At 41.9% G+C, this 22925-nt stretch overlaps 1 protein-coding gene across 1 annotated transcript in view; it reads right to left on the reverse strand.

Annotated features, from left to right (window-relative positions):
• Positions 1-18992, reverse strand: part of LOC124613342 (hemicentin-2-like) — a 193317-nt gene extending 174325 nt beyond the window's left edge. Inside the window, exons 1-2 of the mRNA XM_047142039.1 lie at positions 18813-18992; positions 4059-4401 (exon numbers count right to left, since the gene is read on the reverse strand). Coding sequence (XP_046997995.1) covers positions 4059-4401; positions 18813-18992 — 523 coding nt within the window. The remainder of the gene's footprint in view (positions 1-4058; positions 4402-18812) is intronic.
• Between the last annotated feature and the right edge of the window lie 3933 nt (positions 18993-22925).

A 22925-nucleotide genomic window follows, 5' to 3' on the forward strand; every position in this document is an offset into this window, starting at 1 on the left:
GAGATACCATTTCACAACTGTTCGCAGCACTTTTCGAACGGTCGACTATGGAATGTTCAGCTGTCGTTCACTGCTTGGAGACTGCATACTGCGTCCAGCATTCTCTTATAAACAGTAACTGACTGAACAATTTGTGGCGCAATTTGTCGTTGGCGTCTCCCAGGAGCAAGTCTCAAATCGACAGTTAATTCGAACTCCCGAATAATGTTCCTCGACCACGGTGCAGAAAGAGGACCTCTCCGTCTTCCCGTAATGCGTCGTTACGCGAGAGAAGCAGCAGCATCACTGATGTTGTTTTGATGAAGCAGTTTTTTGAGTACAGCCCTGATCGCCTTGTCCAGGCCCAGGTTGAGTGTCTGCAACTGTACAGTGCACTGAAGCTTGTGTTTCAACACTATGTCGTCGTGACAATATCGGCGCCTAGCCGCAAGTCATTACACGAACACTACTAGTAATAGAAATACTACAGCGCACAGTTTGAACATCATTCCCATAAAGTTGAGTACACATGGGGTAAATAGTTTTCCGTCTACACTCGCTCAGTTAGTGAAAGTTTAATTATAATCACCCTGAAGCAGATCTGTTGGTTTCGAGCAGTTGCACCGTGTGTGCTCGTGCCGTTATACAAAGCAACAACTACCAAATATAAGCTTTAGTTACACACTGCGAGAAAGGGAGACTGAGGTCCGTGAAATACTGTAGCAAGTACAAAAACAATTGCAGCAGTTATAAAAACTTCCTGGATGGAAGGAAAGCTGGTAGTTACGTGCGTAGTTAGTGGCGACCGTACGCAAATATTATAGACAATAGCCCGAAAAAGGTCTGTCTCTGATATACTTCTGCAATTGGAATTAACAAATGCAGTGCTGAGGATACTATGCACAAATATTTGTCTAAGCATAGTTTCTGTCCCCGAAGTTTAAAACGCATCCTGAACTACGAGCAGTTTGCAACAGGGATGGAAACTGACCCATGTCCTGTATGACTAACGCAGGAAAGAGGAAATCTATTCCTGAGTAGGAATGAAACTTGTTGCTACTTTTTAATAACAGTCGTTGGCTTATTCTCTGAGTAAGTCTGTCTAGTCACAAACATATGAAGTTTGAGGAGGTGGTGGAATCCACTTTATGATAACTGCTGCTCTCAACAATTAATTAAAGTCAGTGTAGAAAGTTAAAGTCTGAAATGTGGCGTCCTCTGTTTCCATTACGTTATATCAAGCGAAAACGATATTCGCCATAATTCTGACCTACACCACACATAACAGCCTATTTTGGTTAGATTGAGTTTCATATAACGTATATTCATGGACTTACCTACCTGAAAATAGCTATATAGCAGAAATTGGTCAGTAGTGAAACTTCCTGGCAGATTAAAAGTGTGTCCCGCACCGAGACGCGAACTCGAGACTTTTGCCTTTCGCATGGAAGTATCCTACCGACTGAGCTCCCCAAACATGTTTCATGACCTCTCCTCGCACTTCAATTCTGCCAGTACCTCGCCTCCTACCTTCCAAACTTGACAGACGCTCTTCTCCGATACTGAGACGTGCTCGGGTAACTCAGTCGGCAGAACACTTGCCGGCGAAAGCCAAAGGTCCCGAGTTCGAGTCTCGGTCCGACACACAGTTTTAATCTCCCAGGAAGTTTCATATAAGCGCACACTTCGCTGCAGAGTGAAAGATCTCCTACTGGTCAGTAGCGATTTAAATACACAGTTTTATGGAAACTTTTAGTCTCCGTGCAAATAATTGTGCCGTTCATGTAAGTGAGTAATCCCACAAATTAGGAAAATCATTGTACCTCAATGAAAACCTAGTGGAAAGTTACTTATTTCTTTACAGATGTACATTAGGTCTTGCAAAACGTTGCTCCTGACTGTACCATATCGACGAAAGCAAACAAACACACGCACACACACAATACCACAGAAAATCTGTCTGACGACTCTCAGGAGAGTACATATACATGCAAGTGTTACCCATTTCGTTTTTGCATTGTGCAGTTGGAGTCCATATTGTCAGTACGACGCTCCGTGTCGGTGAAGCGTCAGTTTGTGTCCCGCTACAGGAAAATGATTTTTAAAGTTGAATTTTACATGCCCATATTAGTCTAGTACGATATTTGTTTGATCGATATCTATTGACAGGAGCAGTAAAACTCGAACACAACCAGTACTCTAACAGCTACATCACCGCCATGACCCTTGCAGACTAAAAACGCCAAGCATGCAGCGCTACTGTATCGTTGCTGGAGTGCTGGTCGTTCTTCGTGTTTAACTGCACCTGTTCACACATCGATAAAACGAGTACTGGACTAGAATAATTTACGGGCGCTCTGTCGAATGGGCCCGTAAAACAGCGACTTAAAAATAATTTTGTTTGAAACTGGGAACAAACCGAGGCATTCTGTTGACATTGGGAGTCGCATGAAACAAGTGACGAACAGTAGTTCTTTGGGCTGACTGAAGTACACAAGGCACAAACGAAATAGCAAATTTCTGCCGAAACACCACAAAAAACGCGTCTGACGTCTCTTAGAAGAGACACCCGGTGTGTTCAAAATGGTCAAATATAGACTTAAAAGCTTGTAAGTATGTTGCAGGGTAAGTTGTGCTGAGAAATAATTGTTCAGAAAAGTGTTTAATACGTTGGGCCGTTTCTGAGTTAATTAGTAATGAAGTTAGCCAATCAGGCAGATTCAAGCGGTACGCGAGACACAATTAGTGTCAGTTGCTCTCATAGCGTAGACAACAGACCACGAGACTGCTCAGTCTTTCACTCGGGTTCGATCCTTACTGCCATCCCATGCCGAATTTTTGTTCACTCACTTGTTCGGTTTGAAGAAATGGAATGAAGAACATGTTTGACGACAGAATCTCTAGCGTGCAGCTTGTATTTGTGCACGCAACAGCCTGATTGTCTAACTTCAATCCTAATTAACTCGGAAATGGCACAACGTATTGAAGTTCAAACTTCCTGACAGATTAAAACTCGGGACCTTTGCTTTTCGTTGGCAAGTGCTCTACCATCTGAGGTACTTAAGCACGACTCACGCCCCCTCCTCACAGCTTTACTTCTGCCAGTATCTTGTCTCCTACCTTCCAAATTTCGTATCGAAGTTGTTTCTTAATAATTATATCTCCGCTCAAACTACCTCGCCACGCCCTTGCAAGCTTTTCAGACTGTTTATGCTCAAGCACATACTGCGGGTAAGTGTTAGCAGTAATACGTAATGATGTTATTACAGTTATCTTTACTCGTTCATAAAAAAAATATGTTTTCAGTTAAAGACAGGGAGATTACCCCCAATTCTGTAAACAAACGTATTTGCAGCATTATACAATAAGAAGAACCTGATGAAATACATGCGCGAGTAGAATACCGTACTTGCCGAAGATGCAGCGTGCCACAAGTTCTCATACATTATACCAACATAACCTTGTAGCTACAGAAATTATGGAAGAAATAGTCTCTGAATTCCGCCCAAGACCTCAAAGATCACAACAAAAGTGTACATTACTTATATATTTAAGGACTTACATATAGGGAATTTGTTGCATACCTTGGGCTATAACAGATGCCTGGTTCAGCGCCAGTGCTGCCAACAGAACACTCGCTCCAATCATGATTTTGATGCTGCGCATTGCACTCCACGTTGCCGACGATAAAGCCATCCTAGTCCTTCGGCATAATTCACGCGGAAGAGATCACTGATACAGTAGCACTCAATGATGAAAGTGACGATGTCTAACTTATCGACTTCGATAAAGCAACTGAAACATGAGACAATGACATTTTCGACAGATAAATCTCCTTGCCTAACCGATAAACTGGTGAAACGTATTTTATGTTTTCGTGTGTGCAGTTATTTTGTAAATGCGTCACCGGTTAACACTTCGTCGGCTCGAGGGATTCGCAGTAAGCCTGTACTGTACCGGATACAAACTTGAGTAGCACTGTGCCGCTGGGTGGGCTACGCTCTGGCACGCTCGGAGTTTAGTTGGCTGTAAGAGCACGTGAGCACCACGCGACCGGGTGTGTGCTGCCACAGGCTGACGGGCGAAGCAAACCACTGTGCGTGGGGTGGGAGCGGGCAGCGATTGAGTGCGGTCGCAACGCGACGCCACGCGGCCAGAGGGCTGCGGCGGGGGCGGGGGTGGGCGACCGCCCCTCCGCCCCTTCAGGCGCGATGTGAGCTGGGAGCACGTACGCTGGCGCTGATTCAGCTGAGCGTGGACGCGTGCTGCCGTCACCGGCACCTGCGTGCGCGCGTGAGTCAGCAGGGGTTGGGGCTGCGGCTGGGGGCTTACCTGGGGACGCATGACTTGGCGGCCCGCCCTTCCACGGAAGTCAGGGTTCCCGCCACCATTGGAGAACGTGTCGAGCCGTGAATCACCGCCCTGCGATTAGATTAACCCCGGTGAACTTACGAGTTTCGGCGACGCTCTGAGTGGGATCTGAAGCCTGCCTACTCAGCTCGGAGATGAACGCGGCACCGGAGGCTTCATACATAGCAAATTACGTACAGTCTTTCTGGCACTAGTCATTCAGCTTTTAGTATGACGTCCTTGAATTAAATTCTAAACTTTCGTTGATCCATTATGGATCGTGAGATGACGGCTGGCATGAATTTCTTGATGCAATAATTTACTAACAGCCGTATGTATTGTAGAAATTTCTTTTATTTTATGAACTTCTGTGTGCTACCAGTTTCGGCACTACATTGATGCCATCTTCAGGCACCTGCACAATGAGTAGAAGAAATGTACTATCTTCATGCCCCTGAAGATATTATTGCATGAAGAAATTATTGCATGAAGAAGTTCATGCCAGTCGTCATCCCACGATCCATAATGGATCAACGAAGATTAAATATACCATACCAGGTGTTGGGACAATCCCATGAGTTAACACTCAGCTAATGGGTATAAGTCCGTTATATACAACATATATCTTTGAGCCACTTACATAGTTAACATGATACCTTTCAATTGTTAACGTATGTTCTATAGTACATTTCTTCTACTCATTGTACAGCGGCCTGAAAATGGCATCAATGTAATGCCGAAACTTGTAGCACATAGAAGTTCATAAAATAAAATAAATTTGTGTAATACATAAGGCTGTTGGTAAATTATTAAATTATAAATAGTTTCTTTCAAAGAAAAAGTGATTCATATAAAATAAAATGCTAATTTTTGGTTTACACGACTTTCTATTCAGAACAGGTTTCTTGTGAGCCACTACACATTGTCGGTACGAGGGATTAACAAATGGAAGCGATCGAAAAGTTATTCGACACAATTCTGGTGTTCAACCTTCGAAACTGTCTGCAGTGCCATTGTCATAGCCTTCTGGGTATCTGAAAAATTGGTTGTCGTTTCTTCAGAGACAGTCAGATAACTCACTGAAAATACTCGTACCAGAGTTCAGGTAGTCATTAAGGCGGACGTTGGACACACAGCATATTAACGTCGAGTAATAAGTGTCCGCAGACGTTTGATCAGAGATTGTATTTGTCCACAAAGATCCAGCGTGCGCGTAGGGCCAGAATCGAAACAGCCAGTTCTTCCTTCAACAGTAGATAACGAAAGGTATCAAACTGTAGTTACCAGACTGTAGCAGCGTTGATACGCTGCGTATTTTTGGTGAATAATCGACATCAGCCAGTTATTAACTCGTATATAGATATACATACACCAGGCTTTAAATTTTGGTGTGAAAGATATTGTCAAGGAATCAATAATTGTTACGAACGCCTGGTCCTGATAATCTTTCCGGGAGGTTTCCACAAATTCTAAGACATATTTCAGAACTACAAAACCCTTCCAAAATATTCCTAATGAAGCTCACCCGGAATTTGCTGAAAAGCAGCTCACTGCAAAATAGGTCTGGTCTATAACAGCTCTCTAGTCTTCCAGATAGTGAATTAAAAGTATTTTAAAAAGAACTGTCGGCTTAAGTTTGCGAGTGGGTTCACTGTACGTGGCAGGCAAGTTATCATTCATACTTTTTTGTAAAAGTAAATAAGTAATTAGAAATTCACTAAGCCTTCTTTGTCTGGGTTGCAAACTCTCAGAAATAATTTAAAATACTTCACAGTTCCACATCCGCCAGAGATGTCTGGGAAGTTTTCTTCGGCTGTAAGACAAGTGCCAGTTCCAAAGATTCCCGCCACAATATTACTGGCTTGATCCCCTCAGGTACACCACCACCTGTCGCGGTGTATTCAACTGCCGTTTTCAACGGCAGTTGCAACGGTAGCAAGTCACCTACTATGATCCCTTAGACACTGGCGGCTGTTATATAAGAGCACAAGAGCAGTTGAACACCCTTCCTTTTGACACCTTGCGGATTTATTGGCAATTTTCCTTCGAATGCTCTTAAAGGTTATGTACATGCGGTAATCTGAAATACATGGCACTAAATCTAGCACGCTGTGCTACATATTGCTCCTCTGGACTCAGTGAAATTTGGCATAAGGGTCGCGAACACAGTTTCACTAATCCACGTTTTAAGGAGCTCCTGCGCATGCGCAACTTGCGCGACGTAATTGCCTAATGGGTAAAATACGTACGGATTTGATGAACAATATGAACAGTGCATGGCGTGCACTGCTAGACCTTACCACTCAACGGCAAGTGTATGTTAATGTCACCACGTGGTAGCACACTGCAGCAGACGTTTATCTACGGTAGCTCACTCCACAGATATGCGAATTCACTCGCTATATAGTAAAATTAGATCACACATCAGTATATGGTACAGTTATACTGATAGAAAAACCTGTTTTGTGGGATTCTGAATGAGATATAGTACTTTAAGTTTAGTATGTTATCATAGAGTAATCCATTTGAGGCGGTGAGAACCATCATCGTCGATTCTGAGACTGTATCACTTATTCGTGATTCTGACGTCTGTTGATCTTACGAGCGATCAGGTTTATCTGTGCTGTAGGGCCACACTATACATACATCTGAACATTTGCGGAAACCTGTCTCACTGGTTTCTCTAATATTCACTTAAATATGGGGGGGGGGGGGGGTCGAATACGGTGTGCTTTTGGCCCTTATGGCTGTCGGTGCCCCATTTGTATTGTAATCAAATGACTTTGTTGGTAGAAAGTACTACTTCAATTTAATAATTTCCACAAAAAGCAGCTCGTATTTAGAGTTGCTTGCTTACTGTGCAGAAATCGGCTTTTGTGTGCAATGTCCATATGATCTCGGTTGAATCTTTTTTAACTGCTAACGGAAAAGAAAATAACCAGGAAAAGTTAGCCGCAAAGGAACTAGAGCTTCCCAGATCACATGTGTTAACTGACAAAGTGAAGAAATGAAATAAGAGTTAATATAAGCGAACATCTAACAAAGAACTGTATAATAAGCGTAAGTTGTCGTGTGGGTGCAACGTAAGAATGGATGATTTTCAGCCCAGAAGTTAATTCGTTAACTACTACATGAATTAGGGATTTTGTACATTTTCGCACCCTCATTTGTATCTGAATCTAAAAATCTGTGAACACTCAGAACGTATACTTACGAGCCACCACTGCTTACACACAAACAGATATTCAGGATATTTTACTTCAGAAATAAATCTATAATGCTTTGAATCAACTGGTATCCACCGAGGTTTCCCGGAAATTTCCATTGATTGTAAGAAAATTTCGGAGCGTGGAAGTGCCCTCCCAAATATCCCCTGCTGTAAGTCTTACTACCTCATACCAGTTCGTCTGGTATTTGACTGAATTGACTGCGGCTTAAGTTGCGTATGATCTCGAAGATCAGAAGCTACAGAATACATCCAGAAAACGGAATTAAACCGATATGAAGAATGTGAAGAATGAATCCACCTCATTATAAAGATTCTCATAACGAAATACGAGAGTGATCCACTCTCTTTCAGCAGAATTTAATGACGAAAGTGGTGGAAAGAATCGCTACAAACCGTCTCCAGATGCGAAACGTAAATACGCAAAAGTATAGTGAATTGCTCGAGGGCAGACAGTGGTGTGGATATCGCTTAGTTAAACGCAAATGCAAGCCTCAATGTTGTCTTCTATCCTTACTTAAAGTATTTTTCGTGCACCAAGAATAACACAATGTCCTCTCTCAGCACTTGATAATGATTTATGGAAATCGTAACAGAGTTAGGTATGCAAATTTAGCATTAATATTTTTCTGTTTACAGATGTGTTATCCATCGCTCTACACTCACTTATTTCTGGAAACGGAAAGGACAGTCATTTAAAACTAAAAGAATAGTGAGCTTTAACTTGGAGAGTAATTCAGGTGCTCCGAGATTTTGTAAATAATTCTACTAAACAAAAATGTGGTAGGAACACGAACATGCACTCACAAGGAGATCTTTTTACAAGGACGTATCTGTAACATACAAGTAGAAATCGACAATGAAGCGACTATTTTGCTGTGTCATTCATCGCCCCTTTTTATCCTTTGGAACACAAATGATATACAGGCAGTGGCGAAAACATTCGACGCACACTGGTCTGGTTCTGAAAAAAGGTGACCAAAAATGGAAAAAGTGATAATCGTCGAATAAGCTGGTTGCTACATAATCCTGGAGAGGAGGCCTTGATACATGTTACGAAAGTGGAAAATATTTGATACCTGAGACGCTACGTGGGTTGATAATTGCTGTTTTGGCTTAGCATTAACGATGTTTAGCGGCTGTGTTTAGTTTTTCACTGGAGTGTTTGATGTAGGATAGCAAAGATGGTATAAAGAATATTAGCGCATGTAATGTTTCCATTAATTTATACTGCTGAGTACCAACCAATGTCAAAGTTGTGTATACATAATGGTTTTCCTCGTAAATATTTTAGCGAATATTAGCAAAAACTTTATGCATTCAGCGTTATTCATGATCTTCCGACGTGCGGAATAAAGATTATGATGTCTTGTGAAAGTAAATTCGACCTGTCTCTGCCCCTGTACTTTTAAGGTTAGAAATTAACGACGCCTAACCACGCTGGGCAGTTGTTTTGATAGACTAGGGTCGACCGCTACGTACACTGTTGGGTTGTAAGTTGTATAAAAACGGGTGACAATGTGATTAGCATTTAAGGTCTGTCGAAAACTGTGAGGTCGTTAAAGTCGGAGCACAAGTTCGGATTGGGGAAGGTTGAAGAAAAAAGGCGGCGTAACTCTTTTGGAGGAACCATCGGCATTTGCTTTAAGCGATTTAAGGAACTCACGGAAAATGTAATTCAGAATGGCCGGACGTGGGTTTGAACCGTCGTCCTCAGGAATGCGAGTCCAGGCTGCTAACCAATGCGCTGCCTCGCTCAGTGTCTGAAAGAGGTTCACATAACTGTGACTCGTGCTGTAATCAGTGTACAGGAATTCTTCAATTATACGTCATAAAGAATTTTACATGTTGAAAACGACAGTATGAAAACATTATCAGCTGGAACTTCGAAAAATACAAGTTCGATATTGAATGGGTTTCTGATAGTTCTTCGGGTCACAGTGAGCACAAACACGAGTTCTCGGGTGGGAGTGATGCAAACGCTAATGTTTTTATTACTTTTTTTGTTCCATTGCAACTATCGTCTCTCACCATAGTGTGGAAAAACCCAACACCTTGAACACCGCGTTTTGGTAGACATATAAGGCTACAATTTCTGTATGAAAATCTAAAGTCTACTTTAAACGAGAAGAAATATATTGACGACCAAAGTGTTGCACTAAGTCCTTTTTAAACCGTTTCGGAGAAAAAGAAATAAAAAGATACCTTCAGATGGTTTTTGCAATGTGTGAGGGAAAGCTCTGTAAAGCTATTACACATAAGACATCATCTTCGCACTGCTATTTGTGCGGAGCAACGTCAAAACAGTTTCATGATCTCGATTTCGTAAAAAAGAAAAAAAAAAAGATTAATGTTTCCAATAGAAGTTACCTGTCTCGCGGGCCCCTACCACCACGGCACAGCGCGTCCCCGGGTTGTGGATAGGTGATACGGCCTTCAGATACGAAGGGTAGCTGCGAATACAAAAAATAAGCAGTCGCGGACAGCCGGTGGGGAGCAGGCGATGGCGTGATGAACCATCCCTGTTTCTTCTTCTCTTACTATCAAATCTATTCATCAAGAATCAGCAACATTAATGGGCATAGGTCCCTTTGAAGTAAAATATTCCGGAGGTAAATTAGGTTCCCATTTGGATCTCCGGGCGGAACCTACTTCGAAGAGATTCAGGCCGAAAGGAACTTTCAGATTGGGAACATGGAACGTTAAAGTTTGAAAATGCCAGGATCTTTCCAGACATTATTAGACGAATTAGACAGATACGATGTAGACATTACAGCTACTCAAGAAACTCGGTGGCAGGGGGAGGGTAGCGTAAAGAGGGGTAACTATGCATTTTTCTCTGGAGGTGCGGAAGCTCACAGTTTTAGAACAGGTTTCGCAGTGCAGGGAAAAGTGCTTCACGCAGTCAGAGATATAAGGTTCATTAGCGACCGACTATCAGTTATAGCGTTGTCCGGAAGGTGGAATAGACTAGTAGTAATTAATGTACACGCACCAACTGAGGACACTGAAGAGGTTGTTAAAGACGGCTTTTATGAAGTACTAGATCAACTGTGGGATGAGTTCTCCTCGTATGATACAAAATTAATCATAGGTGATTTTAATGCGAAGATAGGGAAGGAGGAAACATTCCAGCCTACAACTGGGAAAGAAAGCTTGCATAACATTTCGAATGATAATGGCACAAGGGTGGTTAATTTTGCTGTTTCAAAAGACATGAGTGTTGAGAACACATATTTCAAAAGGAAGGACATTCATAAAGCAACTTGGGTCTCTCCGGATGGACACACCCGAAACCAAATTGATCATGTTCTTGTAGATCGGAGATGGCACACTAGTATAGAAAATGTTAGGACTTTCAGGGGAGCAGACTGCAATTCTGATCATTTTCTTTTAGTCGCCAAAGTTCACCAACGGCTATCTACAGCAACATTAAGGTGTCACAATGCAGAACTTGTTAGGCTCGACAGTGACAAGCTAAATGATGAAAACTTTAGAAGAAGGTACATGATAGACATTTCAAATAGGTTTAATGCTCTCAGGACACACGAAGATCAAGACGAGGATGTAAATAAACAGTGGATCACTGTGAGGAATAATATCAAAGAGGCAGCGAAGGTCACAATAGGTACAATTAAGAAGAACAGGAGGAAACCGTGGTTTGATGAGGAATGCAAGAAATTGGTAGAGGAAAGGAGAAAAGCGCGATTAGATTGGGATAGAATGGGAGACAGAAAACGAGAGGAGTTCTTGAACTTCAGAAGGGAAGTTGGTCGTAGGCTACGTGGAAAGAAGAGGGATTATTTGAACAATCAAATTACAAAAATGGAAACAAACAGTAAAACAAAAAACATTAGGGAACTTTACCTAGACATAAATGGGTATAGGAAGGGCTTCAAGGCTAGGACAAATGCACTTCGAGGGGATGCTGGGGGAATACTGACAGACCCCAGTGCTATATTAAGTAAATGGAGGGCGTATTTTGAGCATCTATTAAATGTACACCAGGAAGCAGGAAACGAGCAGGCGTATGAAATACATACAGCAGAACCCCAGATACCTGAACCAACGTTGAAGGAAGTAAGGGATGCAATCAACAAATTGAAAAACCATAAAGCACCAGGATCAGATTGCATAACTGCAGAACTAGATAAAAATGGGGACAGAAATTGGTGGAAGTAGTTCACAAAGTGATAACTAAAGTATGGAACTCAGAAATGATACCTGAAGAGTGGCAGGAGTCGATTCTGATCAGAATTTTTAAGAAAGGTGACAAAATGGATGGTAGTAATTAAGAGGGATATCGCTGTTACCAGTATGTTCCAAAATTTTCTCGAATATTCTGCTAAGCAGGCTTACATCATATGCAGATGAAGTTGTGGGGGATTACCAAGCCGGCTTTCGGAGGAACAGGTCAACTATAGACCAAATATTCACCCTGCGTCAAATTTTGGAAAGGAAATGGGAATACAATAAACCAGTTCATAATCTTTTCATAGATTTTACAAAAACATTTGATTCAGTATTGCAGTCAAAATTGTACAGAATTCTTTTGGAACTTGGAATACCAAAGAAGTATGTTAGACTTATAGAAGTGAGTTTGAAAAACACAAAAGGTAGAGTACGCTTGGGGAAATTGGAGTCAGAAGAACTTGTAATAAAGAACGGACTTAAGCACGGAGATGCCCTGTCTCCGCTACTTTTTAATTTAGTCTTAGAATATATTGTACGAATGGCAGCAGATAATTCAGAGGGTGTGGAGTTAAATGGTAATATTAAGATATTAGGGTATGCAGATGATCTAAACATCATTAGCGATAGGAAAGAATCTGTAACAGCAAATACGAGTGCGTTAATCAAGGCTAGTGAAGATGTAGGTCTAAGGATAAGTGAAGACAAAACTAAATACCTGGTTACTACTAGAATGCCAACAGCAGTAGATCAGCAAATGTGAAGAGTTGAAGACATGCAGTTTGAAAAAGTGAACACATTTAAGTATCTATCCGTGGACATCACTTCGCGAAATGAGATTGAATCCGAACTGAAGAAGAGATTGCGGGCAGTAGATGCGTGCTACTTCTCACTGAATAGATTACTTTCATCTAGGATACTGTCTAGGAATTGAAAGATTAGAATATACAAGACTATTATTCTACCAGTTATGTTGTGTGAGTGTGAGACTTGGTCTCTCACTGTGCAAAATGAAAAGCCGCTTCGAGTATTTGAAAACAAATTTTTGAGGAAAATTTTCGGAGCAAAAAGGGATGACATTAGCGGAGAGTGGCGAAAACTGCAAAACGAAGAGGTTCACGAACTCTATTCAAGCCATGACATAATCAGTATTATTAAATCACGTAGGCTGCCATGGGCGGGTCACGTAGCTCGAATGGATGAGGCAGGGCAGCGCGCAGAGTACTGGTAGGGCACCTAGAAGGAAAACGTCCTGTGGGGAGACCGAGGCGTAGATGGGAGGACAATGTGAAGGCTGATTTGAGGAGCCTAGGTATTGAAGGTGATTGGAAGGAAATAGCCCAAGACAGGGACAGATGGCGAAAATACTTTGCTGCGGTAATGGACTCTCGAGTCCGGTATGACCAGTGAGTAAGTAAGTAAGTAAGTAATTGAAGTTACAGATTATCAACCTTAAACGCATGGATTCACTACTTTGAGTATTTACTTCACCTTGGAGACATATTTGAAAGTATAAAAAAAACGGTGGTCGCTGGAGACAAAAAGCGTTTTGAGATTCGGAAAAACACAATTCAAAAGGAGTTTCAACCGCAGCTAGGACTTCTTGTTAATCGCCCAAAAATTGCATACGGAAACTACAATGATGGCAATATTGCTCTTCGTTTATTTAATAAATCATCAGTGTCTGCTCAAATCCCAGGGCTGGACGAAGATTCCATTCGTCGATTTCACGTTATCCTGCAAGTAACGACACGTGGCTATAACATGAACACAGAAAAATTTCGAAAATATTGTTATGATAACGGCGACGCTTTTCCCCGGTCTTACATATCTAAAGAGAGTCATAAACTCTTAACGCACGGTGCTCAGATACTAGAATCAGTGATATTACCAATAAGACAATTATGTGAAGATGCTCAGGAAGCCAGAAATAACGATATCAAAAAATATCTGGTATCGTTGTCCAGGAAAAGTTCAGAATCAAATACAATATAAAACGTATTTCATTGGCTCCTGATATCTTCAGACCCACTTATTTCTAGCCTCAGAAAAATGAAGCAGAGAAAAAGTAAAAATTTGTCAGTGGACGCCCTAGAGTTTTAATTTTTTCATTATGACGAGTCTGAAAATTTTCTAACATTTCTAATAAGCGCGACTTCAAACATGATAACCATCCCAACAAAGAGACGGACTGATTTTTGTAGTATTTCCTTTTTTACAGTTTTTTAAACTGTAGCATAACTGGTCCATAGCCGTTACCTCAACCAGTTCCCAAAATAATAATCAATGAAAAGCAAATCGTTTGTAATCATTATTTGCTATTTTTAATTTTGTAATAATAATATGAAATTTGTAATCATACTGATTGGAATGAAATTCCAAGCAATTTTGAACGAAGTGGTCGGCCTTATTGGATTTACTATTTTGAATTTTGAAATTATGATATCAAATGTGTAATAAGCGAGCTCTAAAATTCTTATATACATTTAAATCTAAAGCTTATTTCTGTTTTTGGCCAGCATTCGTAAGATCCCGACCACAGTTTGGTGTAAGAAGTCACTCTCATTTTGTCAATGGTTTTTCATAAGTGAGCAGGGTACCCTCTTGCAAATGGGGGTGGGAAACTACCCTAAATGGTGGAACAATCACCAATGATGAAGGGCTTGAGGATACAGAAGACATGGAAACAACTGGATTTAAGACACATAACGTATATCCACAGCATATGAGGCCTGTTACTGAAGAAAGGTTCCGGAATAGTCCCCCATTCGTATCTTTGGGACGGGGCTGCCAAGGCGGATGTGCCCATGACAAAAAGACTGAATAACCACCTAAGGGTCTATGCTCTATGAACCGCGTTGCGGAATGTCAGAAGTTTTTCATGTAGTAACGAAGCTAGAAAATCTGAAAATGGAAATGCTAAGCCTCACTCTAGATATGGTGGGGATCAGTGAAGTGAAATGGAAATGAGACAAGAATTTCTGGTCAGGCGAGTATAGTGCAATATTAACGGCAGCAGGAAATGGTATAACGTGAGCAGGTTTCGTTATGAATAGGAAGCTAGGACAGGGGGTGAGTTACTGTGAACTGTTCAGTGACAGGGTTTTCTCATCGGAATTGACAACAATCCAACGCCTAAGAAATAGTTCAGGTATACATACCAACATCGCAAACAGACGTTGAAGAGATAGTGGAAGTTCAGGAGTATTTTGAACTTTTGATTCAGTACGTAAAGGAAACTGAAAATATAATACCCTTGGTTGATTGCAATGCGGTTCTACAAGAAGGAGTACAAGAGGGTGTTAGGGAGAATATGGTCTTGATAGTAGGAATCAGACGGGAGAAAGACAAACGGAGTACTGCAATACATTTCAGATATTAATAGCAAATACTCTGTTCAATGATCACAAGAGGAGGAGGAATACTTGGAAAAGGCCGCGTGATACGGGAAGATTCCAGTTATATTACATCAGGGTCAGACAGAGATTGCGAATTCTGATATTGGAATGTAACACATACCCAGGAGCAGATATAAATTCCGATCATAATTTAGTAATGATGGAGAGTAGGCTCAAGTTTAAGAGAGTAGTCAGGAAGAATCAGTGCACAATGAGATACAGAAAACTAAGAAATGAAGAGAAACGCTTGAAGTTATCTCAAGTTTCTCGAAGTCTGATTAAGAAGTATAGGACCCGCAGGCTTTATATCTCCGATTTTCAATTTTTCTTAAAATCTTGTTGGTCCACGTGTCCCTGACGTATGTTTGCATTATCAGCTATTCTGAATATCTATAATCAAAAATTTTTGATTCACCTCGGTTCCGAGAATTCCGGAACCCGTACAGAAAATGGGAATAGAGATCAACATAAACATCATTTCCGCCCTTTTTATTGATCATGAAAAACGCACATTGCATGTTGTACGACCGTACAGCGAGACCTTAGGACGTGGTGGTCCAGATTGCTATACAAATTGGTAATTCTAATACCTAGTAACAATTCCTCTTGCATTGATGCGTGCCTGTAATCTTCGTGTCATACTATCCACAAGTTCATCAAGGCACTGTTGGTCCAGGTTGTCCCACTCCTCAATGGCCATTCGGCGTAAATCTCTCAGAGTGGCTGGTGGGTCACTTCGTCCGTAAACAGCCCTTTTCAATCTATCCCAGGCATGTTCAATAGGGTTCATGTCTAGAGAACATGCTGACCACTCTAGTCGAGTGATGTCGTTATCCTGAAGGAAGTCATTCACAAGACGTGCACAATGGGGGAGCGAACTGTCGTCCATGAAGATGAATGTCTCGCCAGTATGCTGCCGATATGGTTGCGCTATCTGTCGGAGGATGGCATTCACGTATCGTACAGCCGCCACTTCGTCCATGACCACCAGCCGCGTACGTCGGCCCCACATAATGCCACCGCGAAACATCAGGGAACCTGCACCTTGCTGCATTCGCTGGACTGTGTTTCTAGGCGTTCAGCCTGACCGGGCTGGTCCAAACAGTCTCCGACGATTCTCTGGTTGAAGGCATATGCTACACTCATCGGTGAAGAGAACGTGATGCCAATCCTGAGCGGTCCATTCGGCATGTTGTTGGGCCCATCTGTACCACGCTGCATGGTGTCGTGGTTGCAAAGATGGACCTTGCCATTGACGTCGGGAGTGAAGTTGCGCATCATGCAGCCTATAGCGCACAGTTTGAATCGTAACACGCTATCCTGTGACTGTACGAAAAGCATTATTCAACATGGTGGCGTTGCTGCCAGGGTTCCTCCGAGCCATAATCCGTAGGTAGCGGTCATCTACTGAGCAGCAGCGTAGGGCGGCCTTAGCGACGCATGTCATCGACAGTTCCTGTCTCTCAGTATCCCCTCCACGTCAGAACAACATCGCTTTGTTTCACTCAGAGACGCCTGGGCACTTCCCTTGTTGAGAGCCGTTCCTGTCAGAAAGTACAAATGCGGAAGCGATCGAACCGCGATACTGACCGATTGAGTATGGTTGAACTACAAGCAACAAGAACCGTGTACCTCCTTCCCAGTGGAATGTCTACAACTGATCGACTATTGGACCCCTCCGTCTTACAGGCGCTGCTCATGCATGGCTGTTTACAACTTTGGGAGGGTTTAGTGACATCTCTGAACAGTCAAAGGGATTGTGTCTGTGATACAATATCCACAGTCAACGCCTCTCTCCAGGAGTTCTGGGAACCGGGGTGATGAAAAACTTTTTTTGATGTGTGTAGTTTATTATTGACAGTCGAGTTGATTATTTGAGTGCTTGGAAAATTTTTAGTTCCGAAAATTATGGATCAAAGAATAAATTTTGCTTGAACATTGGAATAAAGCGCAGCATCGCTTTCTAAATGTTCATTGTGGCTTTTGGCGAGTCTTCTATGAGTAAGACAAGAGTTTAACAGTCGCATAAAGGTTTCAAAGAGGGCTGAGAAGTCCTTGAAGACGACGTCCGGTCTGGACGCCCTAGTATTTCAATTACTGACGACAGGGTGTAAGAAGTAAAGAAAATGGTTCTGCAATATCCCCGAATCACTATCAGAGAGGTTACTGATGATATCGGCATATCCCGATGATGTCGACACATTCTTTGGCTCATGTCAAGCGGTTATCTCGGATGTTTTGGGAATGTAACGTGTAGCAGCAAAGTTATTTTGAAATTGTTCAATTTCGACCAAAAACCAAGATTCAGAACTTCTAAAGAAGGTTTTAACAGGTGACGGCATACGGATGTGACGAAGAAACCAAGACCCAATGGCCTGATGAACCAAGACCGAAAAAAATTCGACATTTACGATCACATGTGAAGGTCAATGTCACTGTTTTCTTCATCTACAATGGGAGAGTGTATCAGAGTTCGTGCGGTCAATAAAGATTACTACATGAAAATTATGTGCCGTATGAGTGAAGCGATCCGAAGAAAACGACCAGAACTGTGGCCAAACAACTCGTGGAAACTGCATAACTATAAAGCTCCCATCACACCTCAGTGCTGATTTTTTGGCAAATCACAAAACCGCTATGTTACTTTGGCCACAACATTCGCCGAACATGGCCCCCTAAGACTTTTTTCTGTTCCCGAGACTGTAAAGAACTATGAAAGTACTTCGTTTTTCCACCACTGCTGACATATAAACAGAATAACGCTATGTTATTGCTTATCGCATTTATCACTACCGTATAGGTAAATCCTAGAAGTTGCCGGTAAAACCTAATATTTACCATCGTGGTCAAGTATTTGTCCGAAATTTCTTATTATATGCATAATTTCGAACTTTTACCAAGAGTCCTTGGTAAAACTTAGGACTTAACCATGCAAATTGGTAACATAGTATTCATTAAATAATCGACCAGGCAGTTATTGAAATTGTTTTGTATTGACTGTAAAATTACTTTATTTGGATATTCTTGCATTTCATTGTGATTGTAATAAACAAATTTTGATGTTAAAATTAGTGAAACATATTATAGAAAAATGAAAAAAATGTTATATTGTGAATGTCTATTTTTGTTAACATGGTTGACTGTTGTGGCATTTAGAATTACATAACACAGAAGACGATTTGCACAAGTAGTCTCTAGTTAAACCCTTTTTAAACAATGGTACTTTGTGAACCCTTGTCCTCCAACGAACGATAGCTTAGCAACCACTTCCTTTACACAAATTTCAGCTCTTTCTACTTCTTCGGCGCGGATAAAATTTTCCTTGCTCAATGAAAATTGACTTCAGTTTGCAGCTCTGGTAGCAAGTTGGTAAAATTCGTCATCCTGAATATTTATCACACAGCTATTATTGATTTTGCATTAATTTTTGACCAGTCTACATTCGGTACTTTAATTCTCACACTCACTTCAAAATGGCTCTGAGCACTATGCGACTTAACTTCTGAGGTCATCAGTCGCCTAGAACTTAGAACTAATTAAACCTAACTAACCTAAGGACATCACACACATCCATGCCCGAGGCAGGATTCGAACCTGCGACCGTAGCGGTCGCCCGGTTCCAGACTGTAGCGCCTAGAACCGCACGGCCACTCCGGCCGGCCACTCACTTCAACTGAAGGTTTTAGAAATTCGTTACATGAGGGTGTCTTAATTTTCTTTGCTTGCAACTGAATATCTCCTCTGGCAGCTTCTTGGACCCGCTTCACATTCTTAGCACTTTTGGAAGTAGTCTGCGTCTCATCGTAACCACCATTTGGTGCCGATGTCTCGGTGTCAACTGTCGTCATATTCAACGCTTGAGCTGCGTCTTAATCTGCTGCAACCACACTTTCTATCCGCGTTCCTTCTGTTGCAGTATTTGATCCACTGGCATCTATTCCTTGACTGTCACTTTCCCTTCCTTGCGAGTCAGTCGTTGTAGAGTTTACACTATTTATTAAATGACATGAAAAAACTGATCTGGCAATGCCAATTTTCATTGTAACACCAAATACATGGTGAACATACGATCTCCTCATGATAAGCCGTATTTTTCATTACTTGCACAAACCATTATCCTTAAGAACGTTTTGAAGTTTCGTTCGTTTCCGTCCACATTGATAAAATATTTTCATAGTCTTGATTTGCTCAATCGACTGATCCCAGAGACTGTGCTTCGACTTGCCATGAACTATGAGTAACTAATTTCTGAGAATGTGGGTTTGAAGCACAGTATTGTACTGTAGCGAAAGACTGACTGTTGGAAAACCGGAACGGAAGAAAATCGGAGAGCATGAGATGTGGTGCTACAGATGAAAGATGAAAATTAAATGGACTTCTCAGAAGGAAAGGAATATATGGAAAACACTGACAAGAAGAAGGAACAGGATGATAGGACATCAGTTAAGGCAAAGGGGAACAAGTTCCATGGTACTAAAGGGAGCTGTAGACGGTAAGAACAGTAGTATAAGACAGAGAAGGGAATGCACCCAGCAAATAATTGAGGATTTAGGTTGCAGTTGCTACTGTGAGATAAAGAGGGTGGTACAGAAGAGGAATTCGTAGCGGGCCTCAACAAACCAGTCAGATGGAAGATGACCCAGAAAAAAAGAAAAAGTGCGCTACTTTTTCAAAAGGATCATTAACTTTTCCGTCACTCTATACCTAGTTCATGATCGTAAGATCATCGTATGACTGCATGGAAATGTCAGTATATGCATAAAATCCTGCACCGAAAACGCTTTCGCAGTTATAGATCGCTACAGGGGCTCAATATTTCTGCAGGGGACTTCCAACGACATGTCGAGTCCATGCCACGTCGAGTTGTAGCACTGCGCCGGACTGAGGGAGGTCTGTCACATTATTAGGAGGTGTCTCTCGACTTTTGTCACCTCACTGTGTGAATGGAATGCAAACTAGTTTCTTAACTTGGAAGGACTCAACTTGACCCCATCAAGAAAATGTAACGGAGGAGATTAAGAGAGACATTTACCGTCAGTAACTTACAGCTTCGTGACACATTTTGGCTGTCGCGAGCCGATTGCGATCTTTGCCTCCGAGGCGTTGCTCTCCCGTATGGCTAAGACTATGAGGAAGGCTGGCACGTAGTGGTGACTGGGTAGGGGAGGGGGGGTCGTTGGCGGGGGGGGGGGGGGGGGAACGGGGGGGTGGTCTAGTATGAATGTCCGAAAGGGAAGTTTGCTCGTCGTCACAGTAAACGGACTGCTGCAAGTGTTTAATGAGTGAAAGCCCAGAACGCAGTTGTACTGTGCGAGAAGAAGGGACGCCGTAGTCGTATTTCTGACTGCGATGATACCTGCAGCACGCCGCTTGTTTTCATCTGGTCTGGAATTCGACATGACGCGCTGTGCGGTGGATGTGCGAAATCAAGTTTTTGAACGAATACCGTGGTGCATCAGTTTGAGAAAACTCGAATTTCAAGCAGGGAATATGTCGTGGGTAGGAGTACTACAATCAGCCACATATGGAATGCAAGTGAGACGTTCTGACTGTTTTCCACCTATGCTTTTGGCGCGTCCCTTCTTCACAGCATCAGGACTTTGCTTGTGAGGCAGACTCCAGGTTCTGTTTCCACACTCGTGGTGTTTACTTGTTCAACGCTGATAACATTGCTGTTTAGCGCCCTCGGCCAAAAAAACATCATCTTTACTTTTACAAGTGGCAAAGAACAGAGCTCGCTGGCAGATCTACTCCACATTGGTTATAATCAGCACGAGCGAGAATAGCTGCGCGTTGGGGTCATCTGTGTGATGGATCTTGTTGTCACTATGGGTGTCGTGTGTGAATGTTATATTGCCCATTTATAATTAGTCATATACTGGGCAAGAATCAACCCCTATGCTTTCTGTGTTAAAATTACTTAAATTTTTGGCCACAGGGGTGGGTAGTAAATGTTAATATAACTTTCATAATTATTTACTTCAAGCAAGACTTTTGCTTGGTTATCTCTGATCGTTAGCGTTTTAAAGTTCATGTGATGCTGCACATATTAGGATCTTTAAGATACGTTGTTTTAAGCTTTTTCGCCATCAAGGCTGTGTAGTTTTACCTCTGAATCGGAAGCGTGTTATTAGAACAGTATCTATTTTTGGCATGGAGAAGGAATTTAACTGCCTCATGCCTGAGATCATGAATGCTTATACCTTGGAAGAATTTATGTAATCTGTTTTCCAGGTGAGCAGAGTGTCCACTACGTATGGTATTCAAGTGAGTGGTCAGCAAATATCATATGTAAGTGTCTGTAATCTACGGAGCAAAGTTCATTTACATTGAGTAAATAGAGCTACTCATTATATTTAGTTTTGCGCTCATAAGCAGCACACCGCGCCTGGTACACTGGGCGCTCGGGGACCACAGCACAGCTACGACACCTGAAGATGGGCTTATAATAGTCCGAAACCGGTCGTGTAAAAATAAAGAAATTTACAACTCAAGCGGTATTTTCAACCTCTGCTAAAACGCTCAGTTGCGGATGTTCTTCCAACGGGATTGTTTGTTAGTGTAAACCGTCAAGCCAGCATACGTACTTTCTTAATAATTATTTATAGTGGCATGAAGTTATTTAAGTTTTATTCTAAAAACTGATAAATCTTCGTTAGTAAATGTTAGCTAATAATTCTGCGCTTTGCTTAACCAGTTATCATTCCCACCACCGACCAGTTTAAGAGCAGGAAGTAATCAGTGTTGGTTAACGAAAGTGTAACTCTGGAATTGCATTGATGACCAATAGGGAGCAGGTATGTATGTAAAGCTCAGCAGAATTATCACAGATGGACTGTCCGAAACTAGTTCCTCTGGAACAGATCACATTTAGCAACATCCGCTGCTTGGCTTTGCTCTTCTGAGAATTGCCATTTAGCTTCGTTTCGTTCCCATACAAGGGATACGCTGAACTGTTGATGCTTTTGCCAGTGTGAAACCAGGACCTTCTATCGTCCACTGTTTCCTGCTACACAATCGTTATGGCACTCCACCTCTGAAATGGGCTAATGAGATTCACCAACTCAAACGTTACGCGAAGTTGCATCCGCATCCGCGCATTAATTACTCCTAAGCGAAAGAAGGACAGCTTTCTGCTTAAACGTACCCTTTAGAAAACTTAATGGCATTTATCTGCCGGCAAAGAAACTGTTAGTTAAGTTTCTGGAGGTTAACCTATGTACCCTCTGGTAAACTCACTGTTGCATTCCCTACTTCAGTTTTTTAGAGAAAGACGAGTGTTTTAATACACAGATTGAGATACTCTAAGTTTATGTGTTACTTAGTGTACATTTCCTTACAGCAGGGATCAAGTTCACAAGAACGTCAATTTCTGTGTAAATAACTGTTTCATTGCACTGAATATCGTGGATCACTTACTTATATTTACAACTGATTAAAGCTATCCTCAACAGGACAGTTGGTTTGAACATCAGCGCTTCACCAGGCTTTACCTTATTTTTCTATTGCCGTTCCCTTCCTCCGACTATTGACCTAACATACCCAGCAAGTTACACAGGGAGCGACATTATGAAATGGCCCTCAAATTTCGATGTATGTTGACATTTTTCACTAACACAAATCTTTGGGAGTGGCAAAAGAAGGAACAAGTGACAGGGAAACTCGTCACGTGAATTTTTCAAATATATTTTATCATTTACATATATTACCCAATACACACACACATACACACACACACACACACACACACACAAACACACAAGCGCGCGCGCGTATAAGGA

The sequence above is a fragment of the Schistocerca americana genome, chromosome 4 (genome assembly GCF_021461395.2).
Source record: "Schistocerca americana isolate TAMUIC-IGC-003095 chromosome 4, iqSchAmer2.1, whole genome shotgun sequence".
Classification (NCBI taxonomy): domain Eukaryota; kingdom Metazoa; phylum Arthropoda; class Insecta; order Orthoptera; family Acrididae; genus Schistocerca; species Schistocerca americana.